This window comes from Oncorhynchus kisutch, linkage group LG13, assembly GCF_002021735.2.
Source record: "Oncorhynchus kisutch isolate 150728-3 linkage group LG13, Okis_V2, whole genome shotgun sequence".
In the NCBI taxonomy this organism is placed as follows: Eukaryota; Metazoa; Chordata; class Actinopteri; order Salmoniformes; family Salmonidae; genus Oncorhynchus; species Oncorhynchus kisutch.
Genome location: NC_034186.2, coordinates 74,525,817 through 74,545,434, shown reverse-complemented (window position 1 = coordinate 74,545,434; position 19,618 = coordinate 74,525,817). Strand labels below are relative to the sequence as shown.

Below are 19,618 nucleotides of genomic sequence, written 5' to 3'. Positions count from 1 at the left end.
ATAGGACAGAACAGGAGAGAGAGGGATAGAAAGAGAGAGAGAATTGTCTTTGAAAGGGGTAGATGGGCTGCTGCTACTCTAACTGTGTTAGCTGATTTGGACATAGCGATCTTTCAGAATCATTATGAACCCGTCTGTCTCAGACCCGTCCCGTCAACCAACCGCTACATTCACCACTGGCTCCAGCACCTAGCTGACCACACATACAACACTGACCCCTATTGGCTTCAGTGTGTACCTGCAGCTCCTGTTCAGTTACAACTCACACTGGACACATGGGAGTAAGGTGAAGTTGCCCCATAGACACTGAGCTATGACCAGTTTAGTGTTTCTGCCCCCTAATGGTGAAGGTTAGGTTTTGGAGAGGCTAAGCTGATCCTAGATCTGTGCCTACGGATAACTTCTACACCAAACGTTTTTATGTTGAATACTGTGTGAGAGAATGAGGTAAAACGGTGTATATCTACACATTGAGGGATGTTTGTTATGAACTGAATGAGAAGGCATTATTGATATGTTTTTGATTCTGCTGATTTGTGTTCTGTCAAGGTTTGAGCAGGTATGTTGTGTTAGACTGATATGTAGCAAAATGGATACAGAGAAACAGCTGAAAATAAGCAGCGGTTTTAAGCTGTTTCTTTGACTTGTACTGTATGTTGTTATTCTGTATTTATAATGCAAGACTATTATATATTTGCTTTATTTAATCAAACATGTTGCTTGTTCAACTGGGTGCAGGTGTCAGCACCACAAAACCATATGAGTGCATCGTCTGGTAACATGTGATTTGAAGGTCTACTTCTAAACTTATGATTGATTGTTTAATATGGTTAACAAACAAAGGTTTATAAGTACTTTGTAAGCAGAACTTTGATGAAAATGTTACCTTATGTTATTTAAAAATTCTACAGTACCCAGCTGAAGGGACAATCTTATGTTAATGTTTACCTCTGTCTTGAATATGAGATTCTATCACCTGAGATTCTGTGTTCCTCAAACATTTAACTTTGTATGATTTTCCTCAGTATTTTCTTTATTTAGATCATTTGCTGAATACTGTATATTTGGTAGAATTTTAAAGGGAAAATGGGGGATGTTAAAGGTAGACTCAGCGATATGACGTAGATGCAGAAAGTAAACAGCATAGTGGGTCAATTTCCACAACAACTAAGAGCGTTGAAGTGTGAGGCTCAACTTCTCAGCTGTTTAAATACATGGGTATTCCATACCAGTAAAACATGAGCCTATCACAATAATGAAAACAAAATGTTGCCGAGGCTGAGATGGATGGCTGACACTGAGACGCGCGCGGACAGTAGTGGACGCATACATTCTGGCCTAATGACAATCACCAAAATGTCATTACACTTGTTGGTGTTTTGTGTAACAGAAGTCTCTTTCCATCCACCACTGTTTGGAGGCTGGAGACATGTTGAGACTGGATGAACATGTAAAGGAGCCCTCTGGAGACATGTTGAGACTGGATGAACATGTAAAGGAGCCCTCTGGAGACATGTTGAGACTGGATGAACATGTACAGGAGCCCTCTGGAGACATGTTGAGACTGGATGAACATGTAAAGGAGCCCTCTGGAGACATGTTGAGACTGGATGAACATGTAAAGGAGCCCTCTGGAGACATGTTGAGACTGGATGAACATGTAAAGGAGCCCTCTGGAGACATGTTGAGACTGGATGAACATGTAAAGGAGCCCTCTGGAGACATGTTGAGACTGGATGAACATGTAAAGGAGCCCTCTGGAGACATGTTGAGACTGGATGAACATGTAAAGGAGCCCTCTGGAGACATGTTGAGACTGGATGAACATGTAAAGGAGCCCTCTGGAGACATGTTGAGACTGGATGAACATGTAAAGGAGCCCTCTGGAGACATGTTGAGACTGGATGAACATGTAAAGGAGCCCTTTGGAGACATGTTGAGACTGGATGAACATGTAAAGGAGCCCTCTGGAGACGTGTTGAGGACTGGATGAACATGTAAAGGAGCCCTCTGGAGACATGTTGAGACTGGATGAACATGTAAAGGAGCCCTCTGGAGACATGTTGAGACTGGATGAACATGTAAAGGAGCCCTCTGGAGACATGTTGAGACTGGATGAACATGTAAAGGAGCCCTCTGGAGACATGTTGAGACTGGATGAACATGTAAAGGAGCCCTCTGGAGACATGTTGAGACTGGATGAACATGTAAAGGAGCCCTCTGGAGACATGTTGAGACTGGATGAACATGTAAAGGAGCCCTCTGGAGACATGTTGAGACTGGATGAACATGTAAAGGAGCCCTCTGGAGACATGTTGAGACTGGATGAACATGTAAAGGAGCCCTCTGGAGACATGTTGAGACTGGGTGAACATGTAAAGGAGCCCTCTGGAGACATGTTGAGACTGGATGAACATGTAAAGGAGCCCTCTGGAGACATGTTGAGACTGGATGAACATGTAAAGGAGCCCTCTGGAGACATGTTGAGACTGGATGAACATGTAAAAGAGCCCTCTGGAGTGATTGTTTCACAATCAGATGAAAACATCATGCCAGGTTGTTTGTGCCACAGTAGAAGGTAATACATTGTAAAAGTTAAATAACAAATCTTTAGTACGAGGCCCACAGAGATCCTAATGAATGAATAGAGATTCCATATGGAATGAATGAATAGAGATTCCATATGGAATGAATGAATAGAGATTCCATATGGAATGAATGAATAGAGATTCTATATGGAATGAATGAATAGAGATTCTATATGTAATGAATGAATAGAGATTCTATATGTAATGAATGAATAGAGATTCCATATGGAATGAATGAATAGAGATTCTATATGGAATGAATGAATAGAGATTCTATATGGAATGAATGAATAGAGATTCTATATGGAATGAATGAATAGAGATTCTATATGGAATGAATGAATAGAGATTCTATATGGAATGAATGAATAGAGATTCTATATGGAATGAATGAATAGAGATTCTATATGTAATGAATGAATAGAGATTATATATGTAATGAATGAATAGAGATTCTATATGGAATGAATGAATAGAGATTCTATATGGAATGAATGAATAGAGATTCAATATGGAATGAATGAATGGAGATTCTATATGGAATGGATGAATAGAGATTCCATTTTGTAATGAATGAATAGAGATTCTATATTGAATGAATGAATAGGGATTCTCTATGTAATGAATGAATAGAGATTCTATATGTAATGAATGAATAGGGATTCTATATGTAATGAATTAATATATTCTATATGTAATGAATGAATAGAGATTCTATATGGAATGAATGAATAGAGATTCTATATGTAATGCATGAATAGAGATTCTATATGGAATTGTGTGATCATGTGAACATAGGAGGTCCCATACTGGGAAGAAATGACATCTACTTTCACCCGTGTGTGTGTGACTGTGAGAGTGAAGTCCTGCATCTCACTCATCTCAATAACTGCAGTGCTGCTCGTGGCAACGTCATTTAGCTGAGTTTACCTTTAAGGTGACATTGTTGGAAGTGTCCAGGCCTTGGCAGAGCACCCTAAGCTGGGACTGGAAATGGACCGTAAACCTGTTGGACTGCCATGACCACTGGAAGCATGAATGAAAGAATAGATTCTATATGTAATGAATGAATAGAGATTCTATATGTAATGAATGAATAGATTCTATATGTAATGAATGAATAGAGATTCTCTATGTAATGAATGAATAGAGATTCTATATGTAATGAATGAATAGAGATTCTATATGGAATGAATGAATAGAGATTCTATATGGAATGAATGAATAGAGATTCAATATGGAATGAATGAATGGAGATTCTATATGGAATGAATGAATAGAGATTCCATTTTGTAATGAATGAATAGAGATTCTATATTGAATGAATGAATAGGGATTCTAAATGTATGAATGAATAGAGATTCTATATGGAATGAATGAACAAAGATTCTATATGTAATGAATGAATATATTCTATATGTAATGAATGAATAGAGATTCTATATGGAATGAATGAACAAAGATTCTATATGTAATGAATGAATAGAGATTCTATATGTAATGAATGAATAGAGATTCTATATGGAATGAATGAATAGAGATTCTATATGTAATGAATGAATAGATTCTATATGTAATGAATGAATAGAGATTCTATATGTAATGAATGAATAGAGATTCTATATGGAATGAATGATTAGGGATTCTATATGTAATGAATGAATATATTCTATATGTAATGAATGAATAGAGATTCTATATGGAATGAATGAATAGAGATTCTATATGTAATGAATGAATAGAGATTCTATATGGAATTGTGTGATCATGTGAACATAGGAGGTCCCATACTGGGAAGAAATGACATCTACTTTCACCCGTGTGTGTGTGACTGTGAGAGTGAAGTCCTGCATCTCACTCATCTCAATAACTGCAGTGCTGCTCGTGGCAACGTCATTTAGCTGAGTTTACCTTTAAGGTGACATTGTTGGAAGTGTCCAGGCCTTGGCAGAGCACCCTAAGCTGGGACTGGAAATGGACCGTAAACCTGTTGGACTGCCATGACCACAGGAAGCATGTACTGAGGACCTGAAACGTACAACTGTCACTTCACTGCAGTACATTTACGTAAGGAAAACGTCCCTGACCACTGCCTACATCTTCCTGTTCTTACTGTAAACTGTGAGGGCTCACCACTGCACTGGCAAACCACCTGAGGAGGAATTTAATTTATGTGACATTCTGTTCTCTGAGAGAGGTTCTGTTCAAAGAATTAGAATGGATGACTAATCCTGAATTCTATGATTCTGCTTTGGTTGGTGTCTGTCTCACACTATGTGGGAGACTAATGCATTGTGCGGTGCCTTCAAAAAGAAGTCTATGGTGTTATTCTATAACTTAGCACAAGATTTGCAATGTTCAAATGAGATGTTTTTATTGCCTGTCTATTTTGTTGAATCGTGTAACTCTTCTGAAAGTGATGGTTTCTGAAATATGGATACTGATGTTATTGAGAGATGAAGAGTTCTAACTTCTATGCCGTTACTACCACAATATTTAGTCACACTTTACATTAAGTTAAACTGCCATGTGTGGTATTACATAATAACTAAGTCATTATTTCAAATAGAATCTATTCAGTTTCCTTTTCGCAGTATTACAATTCAAAATCATTGGGTTATGCACCTTACCAGCAGATACCATGCACAATATATCATGAATCTACATGATACGTAAAGTGTAAAGTGTTGACCAATTGTCTTGACCACTAGATGACACAACAGGGCTGTAATGTTCTACCTACTACAAGGACAGACAACTCTGAAACTTTTACTTGCATCTTTGCACAGAAGTAAGTTGACACTACGTACATACAAAGCACTGTAAAAGCAAACAAACGGCTATTGAAATGGCATTTTAAGACGTCACATACTGTATATGGAAAGCAGCACTTCACACACACTGACCTTTTGACCAGGAAACATGGATATTTCACATTTTAAAGCAGATTCCATTATATAATTTACAACCATATTGATTGGTTATAGTTGGTGTTCTTGACATTTATTCAACTTCCGTGTCCTCCTTATTTTCCTATGTCTCCATGGCCACCGAGTTCTATTTATAGGTGAATGGCCAGTCCTGTCTGCTCCACTTCCTGTGGGGGGGGGGGGGGGGGGGTAACTTGAACCCTGACCACCAGGACTCTAACCTCTTGACCTCTGCGTTAGTCTTTTTTTTACACATCCCACACAACAACAACATAGCCAGATGGATTACTAGATGACTTCCTGGTTGGTTGCTTTATTAGATTCCAGAATAAAACTCTGATATTGCAGGTCACAGTATGTTGGGATGTACGGTAGTGGAATCAGGTTGTTACTAGCTGTGCTCTATTATTATTTTCTACAGATACCACTGTATACGTTTCCCATCCTTCTCTGTTGTATCACAAAAAAAAACAAAAAAACACTACTGTTTGTGGCAGAAAGCACTTCCATGTGAAAAAGAATGGCACTGTAGAGCAAATAAAACACATTGATTGATATGAGTCAATTCTGGTTTATTTTGTACTTGAGTTTCAGATTCTTTCATTGTCAAATAAAAGTCTAATTTATTTGTTGCTGAATGGAAAGGTGTAGTTGGTCACAACGTAGGCCTGAATATCTGTAAAAGACTGCCGCCATTACAATACAGTTAATTACTGTGTCTTTACTGTGCAAGGTGTGCAGGCTTGTAAACTACATAGAATATGTTGTCACATGTTTATTACCTAAAAACACATTTAAAAAAAATCATAATGCAACAGAAATGATCTATTTTTAGAAGAATACCTAGTCCTATATAATCAGAATAATTGATGAGCAAAGACTGGTGCACCGGTTTTGTCTTTAAATGGCAAACCCCTTTGAGCAGTACTATAGCATGCTGTAGCTGCGGTCGCCAGCCAGACATCAACACAGGATTCTTAAGACTCGGAGACGGTAACTGTTCGTAGGAATCTGGGACGGTCGCCTCTTTTAGTAGCCCGGCTTTTCCAATAGACAGTCCTTATGCACAGGTCTAAGATCAGCTTAGTACTGTCTCCAAACCTAGCATTAACCATTCAATTAAACCCAAACCCGACCTTAGATCAATGTCTAGGGACTATTCCGTCCCTCTCCGAGTGACAGACAAGGGATGCTGTCATCAACAAAGAGCGTGCAAATCTCCTTACCCCACCGCGAGAAAACTGCATGGGCACCTGCTACTTTACTCCAATTGGGCATTCCACACGTCCGTCAGACTGATGGGACTGCCCAATATTTTGTCTGATTGGTTAGGATTTGTGGCAATTGGGATCTCTCAAGATCCCATTTGTTGTCGCTTGTATCTGTGCCAGTGAAGGGGCTGGACGGGACCGTCTCATTCAATGGGCGGGGATTCACGGCAGTTGTAGATTTTCATTCGAAGACTCTATTTATAAAGCGGGACTTAAATGTAAGTAATTTTTTATTGGTGTATAGACAGGAAGTGATTGTGCTGCCCTGAAGCCGGCGATTTGCCCTCACCCTTCTGTCTGTCTGTTTTATGATCAGTAGAATGTGTGTGTGCGGCTTCGACTGAGAGAGCGGTGTAATGATAAAAGCCGCATTTGCGGTACCCTCCTCTCACCTCATATAAATCAGGAAAAAACGGAGAAACCGTCTTATTTCGTTCCTCCTCGAGCCCTAGACTTATCCACGTCTCGGAGAACATTGTGAAGGTGAGATATTTAGTTACCAATTGCCAACTCTAATTCAGTCGTGGTTAGTCTAATATCCTGCACGGCGACGCATCATATTTCATTGGTGTTGGCTACTTGCTAACCTAGCTAGGTTAGTCTAAATGCGGGTGGAATAACGCCGAAAATTACACCCAACAGGGGACCTTCCAGCGGCGTGCTGCCTGGCCCTCCGGTTAGCATGCAGGCCCACGAATGGTACAAAACGATCACATAGCAAACCGAAAATATTGTAAGCTGTTAGACAAGAGAATGCAAGCAGTTGTAAATATGTAGCTTTATTAATGAAGGGTTTATTATAAGTATATTATTATAACGATATTATGTCTTCTTATCCGTAAGATATTCGTATTATTAACGTATTATTATTAGTATTATTATTAGGTTATTATTTAACCCACATTAGTGACTTACCACCCCAAAGCTAACTGTAAGGCTAAATTCCATGCGCTCTCTTTAATGTGGTCCACTGAGTCTATCATTAGGCTATATGCTATAACGAATCCTCGAATCATTATTCATACCTCATGCTCGAGGTGTGGTTGGCGTTTGGCTTCATGGCTCTTGTCGGGTGGTATGGTGTTGCAGGTAGTAGAATGGGATTCTTTCGTATGGCTCCCGTTAGCGGACGCACTAATATTTTGGATGGGGGAACTTGCTAGTGTGTCTGTCTGCCAGCGACAGTTTCAGGCGGTGGTTGAGTCACAATGTCACCTCTGCCTCAACACTCGGCTTTTCCCCTCAAATTTAAGCTTAAAGAAAAGGCGTTTACCATGAACCCCCCCCCTCCCCCCACCACCACTACCACTACCACTCACACACATTCCTCCCGCACCCCCGCATTGACCTCCACACAAACCCCGCAAGTATTGTCTTTAATACTGCAGTGTGGTGGTGTATAGGGGAGTGTGCTTAGTTTAGTGTTGCTATGGAAAAAATAAATGGTCTTATTAGGTTTTAGACACCTGGCTGAGTGAGCTACAGTAGCCTGGTCAGTCAGTGATGGACGCCCAAAGACAGCCTTGTTCAGATGTGCTATAAGCTTTTGTTATAATGATAAATACAGACAGACATGTATAAACAGATGATAAGGAATGCCTCAGGATATCTGATGACTATTTCTGGCCATCCTTCATCTTCCTTCTCTCATCAGTAAGGAAGCTGCACTCTGTCTCTCTGTTTGGAGTGACTCATCAACAGTAATCTGCTGTGTGTACACAGTATGACAGACAGACAGGAGTAGGTGTCAGTGCAGGTGTAGACCTACTCAGGCCGGAGACAGAGGGACAGAGAATGACACGGGAGGAATCAGGGCGGTCTGGGTGGAGAGAGTAGACACCTTATCTGTGATGACAGACAGCAACATACCTTGTGTTTTGGGTCGGGTTGACACTCAGACTCACTTTATGTAATGTATGCAGAGGGGTTCTGCTTCAATCCAAATGATGAGTAGTCATTTATTGGGGTAGACAATATCAGTGTCCTTTAGGAGCCAATAAAGATATAAACAAGCAGTCTATAGATGATTGACACCCTCAGACCAATCACTAAATCAATCCATACTAGTTTTCAGAGACTTCTGAGAAATGGCCTATATGGCAGACTCAGCTGTAGTTCAGACGTGTTTTAACACTACCTATGAGGTATACTCTCTTTCCTTCAGTCTGTCAGACTAGTAGTTACTTTGTAATAGATGTGTAATAGCAGTAGTAATTCAACTATAGTAAAAAATAAATACTTGAATTCAGCAGTGAATCTAGATTGAAGGTAAGCAGATCGAACCATTATTCATCACGTGTTTTGTGTCAGTGCAGATTGAGCTTTCTGCAGTAGTAACCATTTGATTGAAGGGAGATAGAGAGTGACTTCACTACTCAATGGCTACTAATACACACAGTACTTCCCTTACAATCACACCCATCATGGAGGATTTGATTGTTAAAGCCAGGGATTGGAGGTACATGTTGATATAGAGCTGTCTTTGTCCCACAGTGTTTGACTACTAGAAGTGGTTGACTCGTGACTCCAGCAGAGTGGACTGTACTGTAAAAGGTCCTCTGTGTCTCTGTGTGACCTAATCTTAGTACTGTTGCTATGATAATACAGTAATATCAGTCAACTGTGGAGTAGACCTCCCCTCCTCTCTCTCACTCTCCCTCTCTCTGCCACTCTCTCTCCCCCTCTCACTTTCTTTCTTTCTATCTCTCTCGCTCTCTCTCTCTCTCTCACACACACCTCTCTCTCTCTCTCTCTCCCCCTCTCCCTTTCCCTTTCTTTCTCTCTCTCTCTCTCTCTCTCTCTCTCTCTCTCTCTCTCTCTCTCTCTCTCTCTCTCTCTCTCTCTCTCTCACCTCTCTCTCTCCCCTCTCCCTTTCTCTCCCCCTCCCCCTCCCCCTCTCCCTCTCTCTCTCTCTCTCTCTCTCTCTCTCTCTCTCTCTCTCTCACACACCTCTCTCTCTCCCCCTCTCCCTTTCCCTTTCTCTCTCTCTCTCTCTTTCTCTCTCTCTCTCACGCACCTCTCTCTCTCTCCCCCTCTCCCTTTCTCTCTATCTCTCTCTCTCTCTCTCTCTCTCACACCTCTCCCCCCCCTCCCTTTCTGACTGTCATGTCACTTTACTGAGTCAGTTGAGTCAGTCCCTTCCCCCTGCATCCCTCCATCCATCTCTCTCTCTTCCACCCTGACTGTCTCCTTGATTTGCTCTGTCTTTCAATTATGCCATCTCTGACTATCGGGACTGTATCTGGGCTGTGTGGTCCTACTGCTCTCATTTTCTGTGTGTGTGTGCATTATGTGTGTGTGTGTTTGGTGTGTGTACTTCCTAGTCTACTACTGCTCGCTTGAGAGGGATCACATCACTATCACTGTCTGATAGTTAGGCAGTCCTCCTCCACTCACTCACACTCACATGCCATGATCAGTGAAATACACTTCTCTGATTTTCATCTACTATGCAGTCCACTCACTCACTCACTCACTCACTCACTCACTCACTCACTCACTCACTCACACTCACGTGACAATGTGACTGAGTGAGGAAATGTCTAACTCTGTCTTTCTTGTCTCTTGTCTCTCCTTCCCATTCCCCATCTCACTCTCTCTCTCTCTCTCTCTCTCTCTCGGTCTCTCTCTCTCTCTCTCTCGGTCTCTCTCTCGGTCTCTCTCGGTCTCTCTCTCGGTCTCTCTCTCTCTCTCTCTCTCTCTCTCTCTCTCTCTCTCTCTCTCTCTCTCTCTCTCTCAGCACCATGTCCAGGCCGTCAGGGGGCGGGTGTTGCCAATGATGTCACCCGCTTCCTGTCCACAGGGGCGGTGCCAGGTTCGCCCCACTTCCTCTACCCCCACTGGCCACGTATTCTCCGCCTCCAGCCAAGCTGATTGGGCGGCAAAGAGGCTCGTCTGGGTTCCGTCCGAGAAGCACGGCTTTGAGGTGAGTGGGCTGGGTGGGGCCAATGGGCGTGGTCAGGGTGGAGGGCAGCCGGTGGTGAGGTTAGGGGGAGGGGTGAGTTTCTCAACTAATCAACTAAACATGGTCTTCAATATAGGTCATTGTTAGTTCAAGCAGGTGTTTTAGAGTTGGGCTGGAACAAAAACCTGTGTGCACTGCTGCGCTCCAAGGAGTTGCCCACCTCTTGTCCTACCATGGGGCAAAGCACAGGCCTCCCTGGGTCCATCAGTCCTGTGCAGTTGAGCACGACATTGACAACTACATAGCAGATAAGCACACCATGCATTCAATTGAGATTTTCATGATCTATTGTTGCATTTCTATCTGCAGCACTCTGAACAGTCCTCATACAGGTGAATAATTAGCTCCAGGTGTGTGCCTGTTTGACAGGTGTGGAAAAGAGAACAGTGTGTTTCTCAAGAAAATGGAATGGTAACGCATTGATCTAGCATTCCCTAAGATGCTATTTCACAGTGTTGGTATAACTTCCTTGTCTTTCGATGCTTCTCTGTACCCCTTCCAACTCTATTCCAGTCTCCTTATATTGTCAGTGCTGCAGTGAACTAGGGCTTCTAGTTATCCTCTCTCACATGGCTTTAGTCACAGGGCTCTATCTCTCTGTTGGAGCCACACTGCCCTCTGATCTACGCCACTCAGCTCTACATGTTGCATTCTAAACCTCGTCTTTCTATGAGAAGTGGCATCACTTGTAGAACACTTCCACCTCTATCCTTTACCTTGATCACTCTCTTCTTCTCTGTTCTGCTGTGTCCCAGTTTCCACTGTGTTCCAAGGCTCTTTGTGTTCGACAATGTGACAGGGTTCCAATGGGCGCTCTACTCTATAGTATGTCTATACAGGGTATCTCTCTCTGTTTCTCTGCTGTTCTGATATGGAGCTCTAGGAATAGAACAATACACTCCTTCAGCCTCCTAATGTTAAAGAGGCCGCAGTAACACACACACAGTCACACATAGTCACACACACAGTCGTCATTCTACATTCATATTTTAAGTGTGTGGTTAGTCGTATTCTGAGAATGCGGGTGTGTGTGCCAGGCAGAAGTAAAAGGTGAACCGAGCAGAACAGAGCAGAACACAGCAGAACAGAGCAGAACAGAGGAGAATAGAGGAGAACAGAGCAGAACAGAACAGAGCAGAACATAGCAGAACAGAGCAGAACAGAGCAGAGCAGAGCAGAGCAGAACAGAGCACAACAGAACAGAACAGAGCAGAACAGAGCAGAGGAGAGCAGAACAGAACAGAGCAGAGCAGGGTAGAATCTTGTGACCTGACCAGCTCAGAGTTCACCACTTCCTGTCGTCCCCCCCGGTCATAAGAGCTGTACTATGACAAGGGTTATTAACTCCTCCCTCTCTCTGTGTGTCTATTTCTGTTCGCCCCTCCTCAGTCCAGCAATCTCAACCACTATCACTGTTTTATGTCATGTGTGTGTATGTGGACACCAGTGATGCTTATTGCTTCATACTGGAAATCAATCCCACCTCCTCTTGTCATGTGATGGAAGCCCTTGCGAGTTCAAACCCCCGAGCTGACAAGGTACAAATCTGTCGTTCTGCCCCTGAACAGGCAGTTAACCCACTGTTCCCAGGCCGTCATTGAAAATAAGAATGTGTTCTTAACTGACTTGCCTGGTTAAATAAAGGTAAAATGTAAAAAAATATATATATATTTCACACCACCATGTGTTATTACCATGTGTTATTACCATGTGTTATTATCATGTGTTATTACCATGTGTTAATATCATGTGTTATTATCATGTGTTATTACCATGTGTTATTACCATGTGTTATTACCATGTGTTATTACCATGTGTTATTACCATGTGTTATTATCATGTGTTATTACCATGTGTTATTACCATGTGTTATTACCATGTGTTAATATCATGTGTTATTATCACGTGTTATTATCATGTGTTATTACCATGTGTTATTACCATGTGTTATTATCATGTGTTATTACCATGTGTTAATATCATGTGTTATTATCATGTGTTATTACCATGTGTTAATATCATGTGTTATTACCATGTGTTATGTGTATTACCATGTGTTATTATCATGTGTTATTATCATGTGTTATTATCATGTGTTATTACCATGTGTTAATATCATGTGTTATTACCATGTGTTATTATCATGTGTTATTACCATGTGTTATTATCATGTGTTATTACCATGTGTTATTATCATGTGTTATTACCATGTGTTATTATCATGTGTTATTACCATGTGTTATTATCATGTGTTATTACCATGCATTATTTCTACCTTTAGATTTTGTGGCATAGAGAAAGTTAAGATATCAGACAGGGGAGATATTAATAATACTCTGAGTAAAAGAGAATGCTTTGGGATTTTCACCCTCCAGACATTATTTCCTAAAGGACTTAATGATGAAATGCTTGTTATGTTGTGAATTTGAACATGAATTATGTCCCTATTTAAGATTACTCTGATATTTTTCGTACAATGTACCCAATGATTCATGAAAGCTTGCTATGTTCTCATTGTGGTTTTACAGACGTGTTTAATACGTCTTTTTTTACACACTTTATTCAAATATTTATGAAATGCATATTGTTATACTTGGTAGCACTTATTTGTTTTTCCTTCGCCTCCAACCCCTTTCCATGCGTGAAACAGATGTGGGTGGGGCCAGGTCTACATAAGGGTGCTAATTTTAAGAAATTCACAAAAGCTCTGACGAAGGCCGTGAGGCCGATACGTAAGCTCATTAAAGATCAGTGATACTATCAAGAGCAGTGTGCGGGTTCCTTTTTCCTTCATCTTGTTCAACTGTTGCCAGAACAAAAAAGATTACTCAGATGTGCGAGTGCCTATTGAATTTTGAATTACCATGCATTATTACCATGTGTTATTATCATGTGTTATTACCATGTGTTATTATCATGTGTTATTACCATGTGTTATTATCATGTGTTATTATCATGTGTTAATACCATGTGTTATTATCATGTGTTATTATCATGTGTTATTATCATGCATTATTACCATGTGTTATTATCATGTGTTATTACCATGTGGTATTATCATGTGTTATTACCATGTGTTATTATCATGTGTTATTATCATGTGTTAATACCATGTGTTATTATCATGTGTTATTATCATGTGTTATTATCATGTGTTATTACCATGTGTTATTATCATGTGTTATTACCATGTGTTATTATCATGTGTTATTATCATGTGTTATTATCATGCATTTGTACCATGTGTTATTATCATGCATTATTACCATGTGTTATTATCATGTGTTATTACCATGTGTTATTATCATGTGTTATTACCATGTGTTATTATCATGTGTTATTATCATGTGTTATTATCATGCATTTGTACCATGTGTTATTATCATGCATTATTACCATGTGTTATTATCATGTGTTATTACCATGTGTTATTATCATGTGTTATTACCATGTGTTATTATCATGTGTTATTATCATGTGTTATTATCATGCATTTGTACCATGTGTTATTATCATGCATTATTACCATGTGTTATTATCATGTGTTATTACCATGTGTTACTATCATGTGTTATTATCACGTGTTATTATTATGCATTTGTACCATGTGTTATTATCATGTGTTATTACCATGTGTTATTATCATGTGTTATTATCACGTGTTATTATTATGCATTTGTACCATGTGTTATTATCATGTGTTATTATCATGTGTTATTATCATGTGTTATTATCATGTGTTATTATTATGCGTTTGTACCATGTGTTATTATCATGCATTATTACCATGTGTTATTATCATGCGTTATTACCATGTGTTATTATCATGTGTTATTATCATGCGTTTGTACCATGTGTTATTATCATGCATTATTACCATGTGTTATTATCATGTGTTATTACCATGTGTTATTACCATGTGTTATTATCATGTGTTATTACCATGTGTTATTACCATGTGTTAATACCATGTGTTATTATCATGTATTATTATCATGTGTTATTATTATGCGTTTGTACCATGTGTTATTACCATGTGTTATTACCATGTGTTATTATCATGTGTTATTATCATGTGTCATTATTATGCGTTTGTACCATGTGTTATTATCATGTGTTATTATCATGTGTTATTATTATGCGTTTGTACCATGTGTTATGGCTTGTCATGTCTTGTGGCTGTTAGTGGATATTTCCTGGATCAGTATCTAACTAACCTCTCTGTCCCTTCCAAACCCTCTCTCTCTCTCTCTCTCTCTCTCTCTCTCTCTCTCTCTCTCTCTCTTCCCCTACCCTCTCTCTCTCTCTCTCTCTCTCTCTCTCTCTCTTTCTCTCTCTTCCCTGCCTCTCTCTCTCCCACCACCTCTATCTCTCCCCCTACCCTCTATCTCTCTGTCTCTCTCTCTCTATCTGTCTCTCTCTCTCTCTTCCCCACCTCTCTCTCTCTCTTCCCTGCCTCCCTCTCTCCCCCGCCTCTATCTCTCCCCTACCCTCTCTCTATCTCTCTCCCTCTCTCTCTCTCTCTCTCTCTCTCTCCCTCTCTCTCTCTCTCTGTCTCTCTCTCTCTCTCTCTCTCTCTCTCTTCCCCACCTCTCTCTCTCTTCCCTGCCTCTCTCTCTCCCACCGCCTCTATCGCTCCCTACCCTCTCTCTATCTCTCTCCCTCTCTCTCTCTCTCCCACCGCCTCTATCTCTCCCCTATCCTCTCTCTCTCCCTCTCTCTCTCTTCCCCACCTCTCTCTCTCTCTCTTCTCCTACCCTCTCTCTCTCCCACCGCCTCTATCGCTCCCCTACCCTCTCTCTTTCTCTCTCTCTCTCTTCCCCTACCCCCTCTCTCTCTCTCTCTTCCCCTACCCCCTCTCTCTTCCCCTACCCCCTCTCTCTCTCTCTCTCTTCCCCACCTCTCTCTTTCTCTCTTCCCCACCGCTCGTTCTCTCTCTCTCTCTCTTCCCTGCCTCTATCTCTCACCCTACCCTCTATCTCTCTCTGTCTCTTTCTCTCTCTCTGTATCTCTGTCTCTCTCTCTCTCTTCCCCACCTCTCTCTCTCTCTCTTCCCTGCCTCCCTCTCCCCTACCCTCGCTCTCTCCCTCTCTCTCCCTCTCTCTCTCTCTTCCCCACCTCTCTCTCTCTTCCCTGCCTCTCTCTCCCCCACCGCCTCTATCGCTCCCCTACCCTCTCTCTATCTCTCTCTCTCCCTCTCTCTCTCTCTCTCTCTCTCTTCCCCTACCCCTACCCTCCAGTCTGCCAGTATCCGTGAGGAGCGAGGGGATGAGGTGGAGGTGGAGCTAACAGACAGCCAGAGGAAGCTGACCCTGTCCAGGGAGGAGGTCCAGAGGATGAATCCTCCCAGGTTCAGTAAGGTGGAGGACATGGCTGACCTCACCTGTCTCAACGAAGCCTCCGTCCTACACAACCTCAGAGAGAGATACTACTCTGGCTTGATATACGTCAGTGTACATTACACACACACACACACACACACACACACACACACACACACACACACACACACACACACACACACACACACACACACACACACACACACACACACACACACACACACACACACACACACACACACACACACACACACACACACACACACACAGGACACAATAATACATAAACTCAAACTTGCACAGCATACAAGGGGGAAGTGAAAGTCAAAAAAATACAGTTGAAGTCGGAAGTTTACATCCACTTAGGTTGGAGTCATTAAAACTTGTTTGTCAACCACTCCACACATTACTTGTTAACAAACTATTGTTTTGTAGTCAGTTATAGTCGGTTAGGACTAGGATCTACTTCGTGCATGACACAAGTAATTTTTCCAACAATTGTTTACAGACAGATTATTTCACTTATCATTCACTGTATCACAATTCCTGTGGGTCAGAAGTTTACCGAAAATGATGTCATGGCTTTAGAAACTTCTGATAGGCTAATTGACATAATTTGAGTTAATTGGAGGTGTACCTGTGGATGTATTTCTAGGCCGACCTTCAAACTCAGTGCCTCTTTATATGACATGGGGGGAAAAAGAATAAAAGACCTCAGAAATAAAAATGTAGACCTCCACAAGTCTGGTTCATCCTTGGGAGCAATTTCCAAACGCCTGAAGGTACCATGTTCATCTGTACAAAGAATAGTACGCAAACAAAAGTGCAAATCAATCCCAGAACAACAGCAAAGGACCTTGTGAAGATGCTGGAGGAAAAAGGTACAAAAGTATCTATATCCACAGTAAAACCAGTTCTATATCGGCATAACCTGAAAGTCCGCTCAGGGAAGAAGCCACTGCTCCAAAACCGCCATAAAAAAGCCAGACTATGGTTTGCAATTGCACATGGGGACAAAGATCGTACTTTTTGGAGAAATGTCCTCTGGTCCATGGTTATATTTGGTGGAAAAATGGGGGCGCTTGCAAGCCGAAGAACACCATCCCAACTGTGAAGCACGGGAGTGGCAGCATCATGTTGTGGGGGTGCTTTGCTGCAGGAGGGACTGGTGCACTTCACAAAATAGATGGCATCATGAGGAAGGGAAATTATGTGGATATATTGAAGCTACATCTCAAGACATCAGTCAGGAAGTTAAAGCTTGGTCGCAAATGGGTCTACCAAATGGACAATGACCTCAAGCATACTTCCAAAGTTGTGACAAAATGGCTTAAGGACAACAAAGTTAGGGTTAGGAGTTAGGGTTAGTTTATGGGTAAGTGTTAGGAGTTAGGGTTAGTTTATGGGTTAGTGTCAGGAGTTAGGGTTAGTTTATGGGTTAGTGTCAGGAGTTATGGTTAGTTTATGGGTTAGGGTTAGGAGTTAGGGTTAGTTTATGGGTTAGGGTTAGGAGTTAGGGTTCGTTTATGGGTTAGGGTTAGTTTATGGGTAAGTGTTAGGAGTTAGGGTTAGTTTATTGGTTAGTGTCAGGAGTTATGGTTAGTTTATGGGTTAGGGTTAGGAGTTAGGGTTAGTTTATGGGTTAGGGTTAGGAGTTAGGGTTAGTTTATGGGTAAGGGTTAGGAGTTAGGGTTAGTTTATGGGTTAGGGTTAGTTTATGGGTTAGGGTTAGGAGCTAGGGTTAGTTTATGGGTAAGGGTTAGGAGTTAGGGTTAGTTTATGGGTAAGGGTTAGTTTATGGGTAAGGGTTAGGAGCTAGGGTTAGTTTATGGGTTAGGGTTAGGAGCTAGGGTTAGTTTATGGGTAAGGGTTAGGAGTTAGGGGTAGTTTCTGGGTAAGGGTTAGGAGTTAGGGTTAGTTTATGGGTAAGGGTTAGGAGTTAGGGTTAGTTTATGGGTAAGGGTTAGGAGCTAGGGTTAGTTTATGGGTAAGTGTTAGGAGCTAGGGTTAGTTTATGGGTAAGGGTTAGGAGTTAGCGTTCGTTTATGTGTAAGGGTTAGTTTATGGGTAAGGGTTAGTAGTTAGGATTAGTTTATGAGTTAGGGTTAGTTTATGGGTAAGGGTTAGGAGTTAGGGTTAGTTTATGGGTTAGGGTTAGGAGTTAGGGTTAGTTTATGGGTAAGGGTTAGGAGTTAGGGTTAGTTTATGGGTAAGGGTTAGGAGCTAGGGTTAGTTTATGGGTAAGTGTTAGGAGCTAGGGTTAGTTTATGGGTAAGGGTTAGGAGTTAGCGTTCGTTTATGGGTAAGGGTTAGTTTATGGGTAAGGGTTAGTAGTTAGGATTAGTTTATGAGTTAGGGTTAGTTTATGGGTAAGGGTTAGGAGTTAGGGTTAGTTTATGGGTAAGTGTTAGGAGTTAGGGTTAGTTTATGGGTTAGTGTCAGGAGTTATCGTTAGTTTATGGGTTAGGGTTAGGAGTTAGGGTTAGTTTATGGGTTAGGGTTAGGAGTTAGGGTTAGTTTATGGGTAAGGGTTAGGAGTTAGGGTTAGTTTATGGGTTAGGGTTAGGAGTTAGGGTTAGTTTATGTGTTAGGGTTAGGAGCTAGGGTTAGTTTATGGGTAAGGGTTTGGAGTTAGGGTTAGTTTATGGGTAAGGGTTAGTTTATGGGTAAGGGTTAGGAGCTAGGGTTAGTTTAAGGGTTAGGGTTAGGAGCTAGGGGTAGTTTCTGGGTAAGGGTTAGGAGTTAGGGTTAGTTTATGGGTAAGGGTTAGGAGTTAGGGTTAGTTTATGGGTAAGGGTTAGGAGCTAGGGTTAGTTTATGGGTAAGTGTTAGGAGCTAGGGTTAGTTTATGGGTAAGGGTTAGGAGTTAGCGTTCGTTTATGTGTAAGGGTTAGTTTATGGGTAAGGGTTAGGAGTTAGGGTTAGTTTATGGGTTAGTGTCAGGAGTTATGGTTAGTTTATGGGTTAGGGTTAGGAGTTAGGGTTAGTTTATGGGTTAGGGTTAGGAGTTAGGGTTAGTTTATGGGTAAGAGTTAGGAGTTAGGGTTAGTTTATGGGTTAGTGTCAGGAGTTATGGTTAGTTTATGGGTTAGGGTTAGGAGTTAGGGTTAGTTTATGGGTAAGGGTTAGGAGTTAGCGTTCGTTTATGGGTAAGGGTTAGTTTATGGGTAAGGGTTAGTAGTTAGGATTAGTTTATGAGTTAGGGTTAGTTTATGGGTAAGGGTTAGGAGTTAGGGTTAGTTTATGGGTAAGTGTTAGGAGTTAGGGTTAGTTTATGGGTTAGTGTCAGGAGTTATCGTTCGTTTATGGGTTAGGGTTAGGAGTTAGGGTTAGTTTATGGGTTAGGGTTAGGAGTTAGGGTTAGTTTATGGGTAAGGGTTAGGAGTTAGGGTTAGTTTATGGGTTAGGGTTAGGAGTTAGGGTTAGTTTATGTGTTAGGGTTAGGAGCTAGGGTTAGTTTATGGGTAAGGGTTTGGAGTTAGGGTTAGTTTATGGGTAAGGGTTAGTTTATGGGTAAGGGTTA

The 19,618-nt window shown here is 41.3% G+C and overlaps 2 protein-coding genes across 5 annotated transcripts in view; both read left to right on the top strand.

Annotated features, from left to right (window-relative positions):
- The window catches only part of LOC109881265 (inward rectifier potassium channel 2-like), a 37,464-nt gene extending 36,330 nt beyond the window's left edge, over positions 1 to 1,134 (top strand). For both annotated transcript variants that reach the window (XM_031787337.1, XM_031787336.1), the window contains one exon: positions 1 to 1,134. This exon is cut by the window's left edge and continues 501 nt beyond it. The gene's annotated coding sequence lies outside the window, so the exon portion shown is untranslated.
- Positions 1,135 to 7,108: 5,974 nt separating this feature from the next.
- myh14 (myosin, heavy chain 14, non-muscle) overlaps positions 7,109 to 19,618 on the top strand; it is a 75,827-nt gene continuing 63,317 nt past the window's right edge. For 2 of the 3 annotated variants that reach the window (XM_031787335.1, XM_031787334.1), the window contains exons 1-3: positions 7,110 to 7,272; positions 10,529 to 10,714; positions 15,994 to 16,200. In XM_031787335.1, coding sequence (XP_031643195.1) covers positions 10,565 to 10,714; positions 15,994 to 16,200 — 357 coding nt within the window. In that variant the 5' untranslated portion in view covers positions 7,110 to 7,272; positions 10,529 to 10,564. Of the gene's footprint in view, positions 7,273 to 10,528; positions 10,715 to 15,993; positions 16,201 to 19,618 lie in introns of all 3 variants that reach the window. The other variant, XM_031787333.1, reaches the window with a different exon arrangement.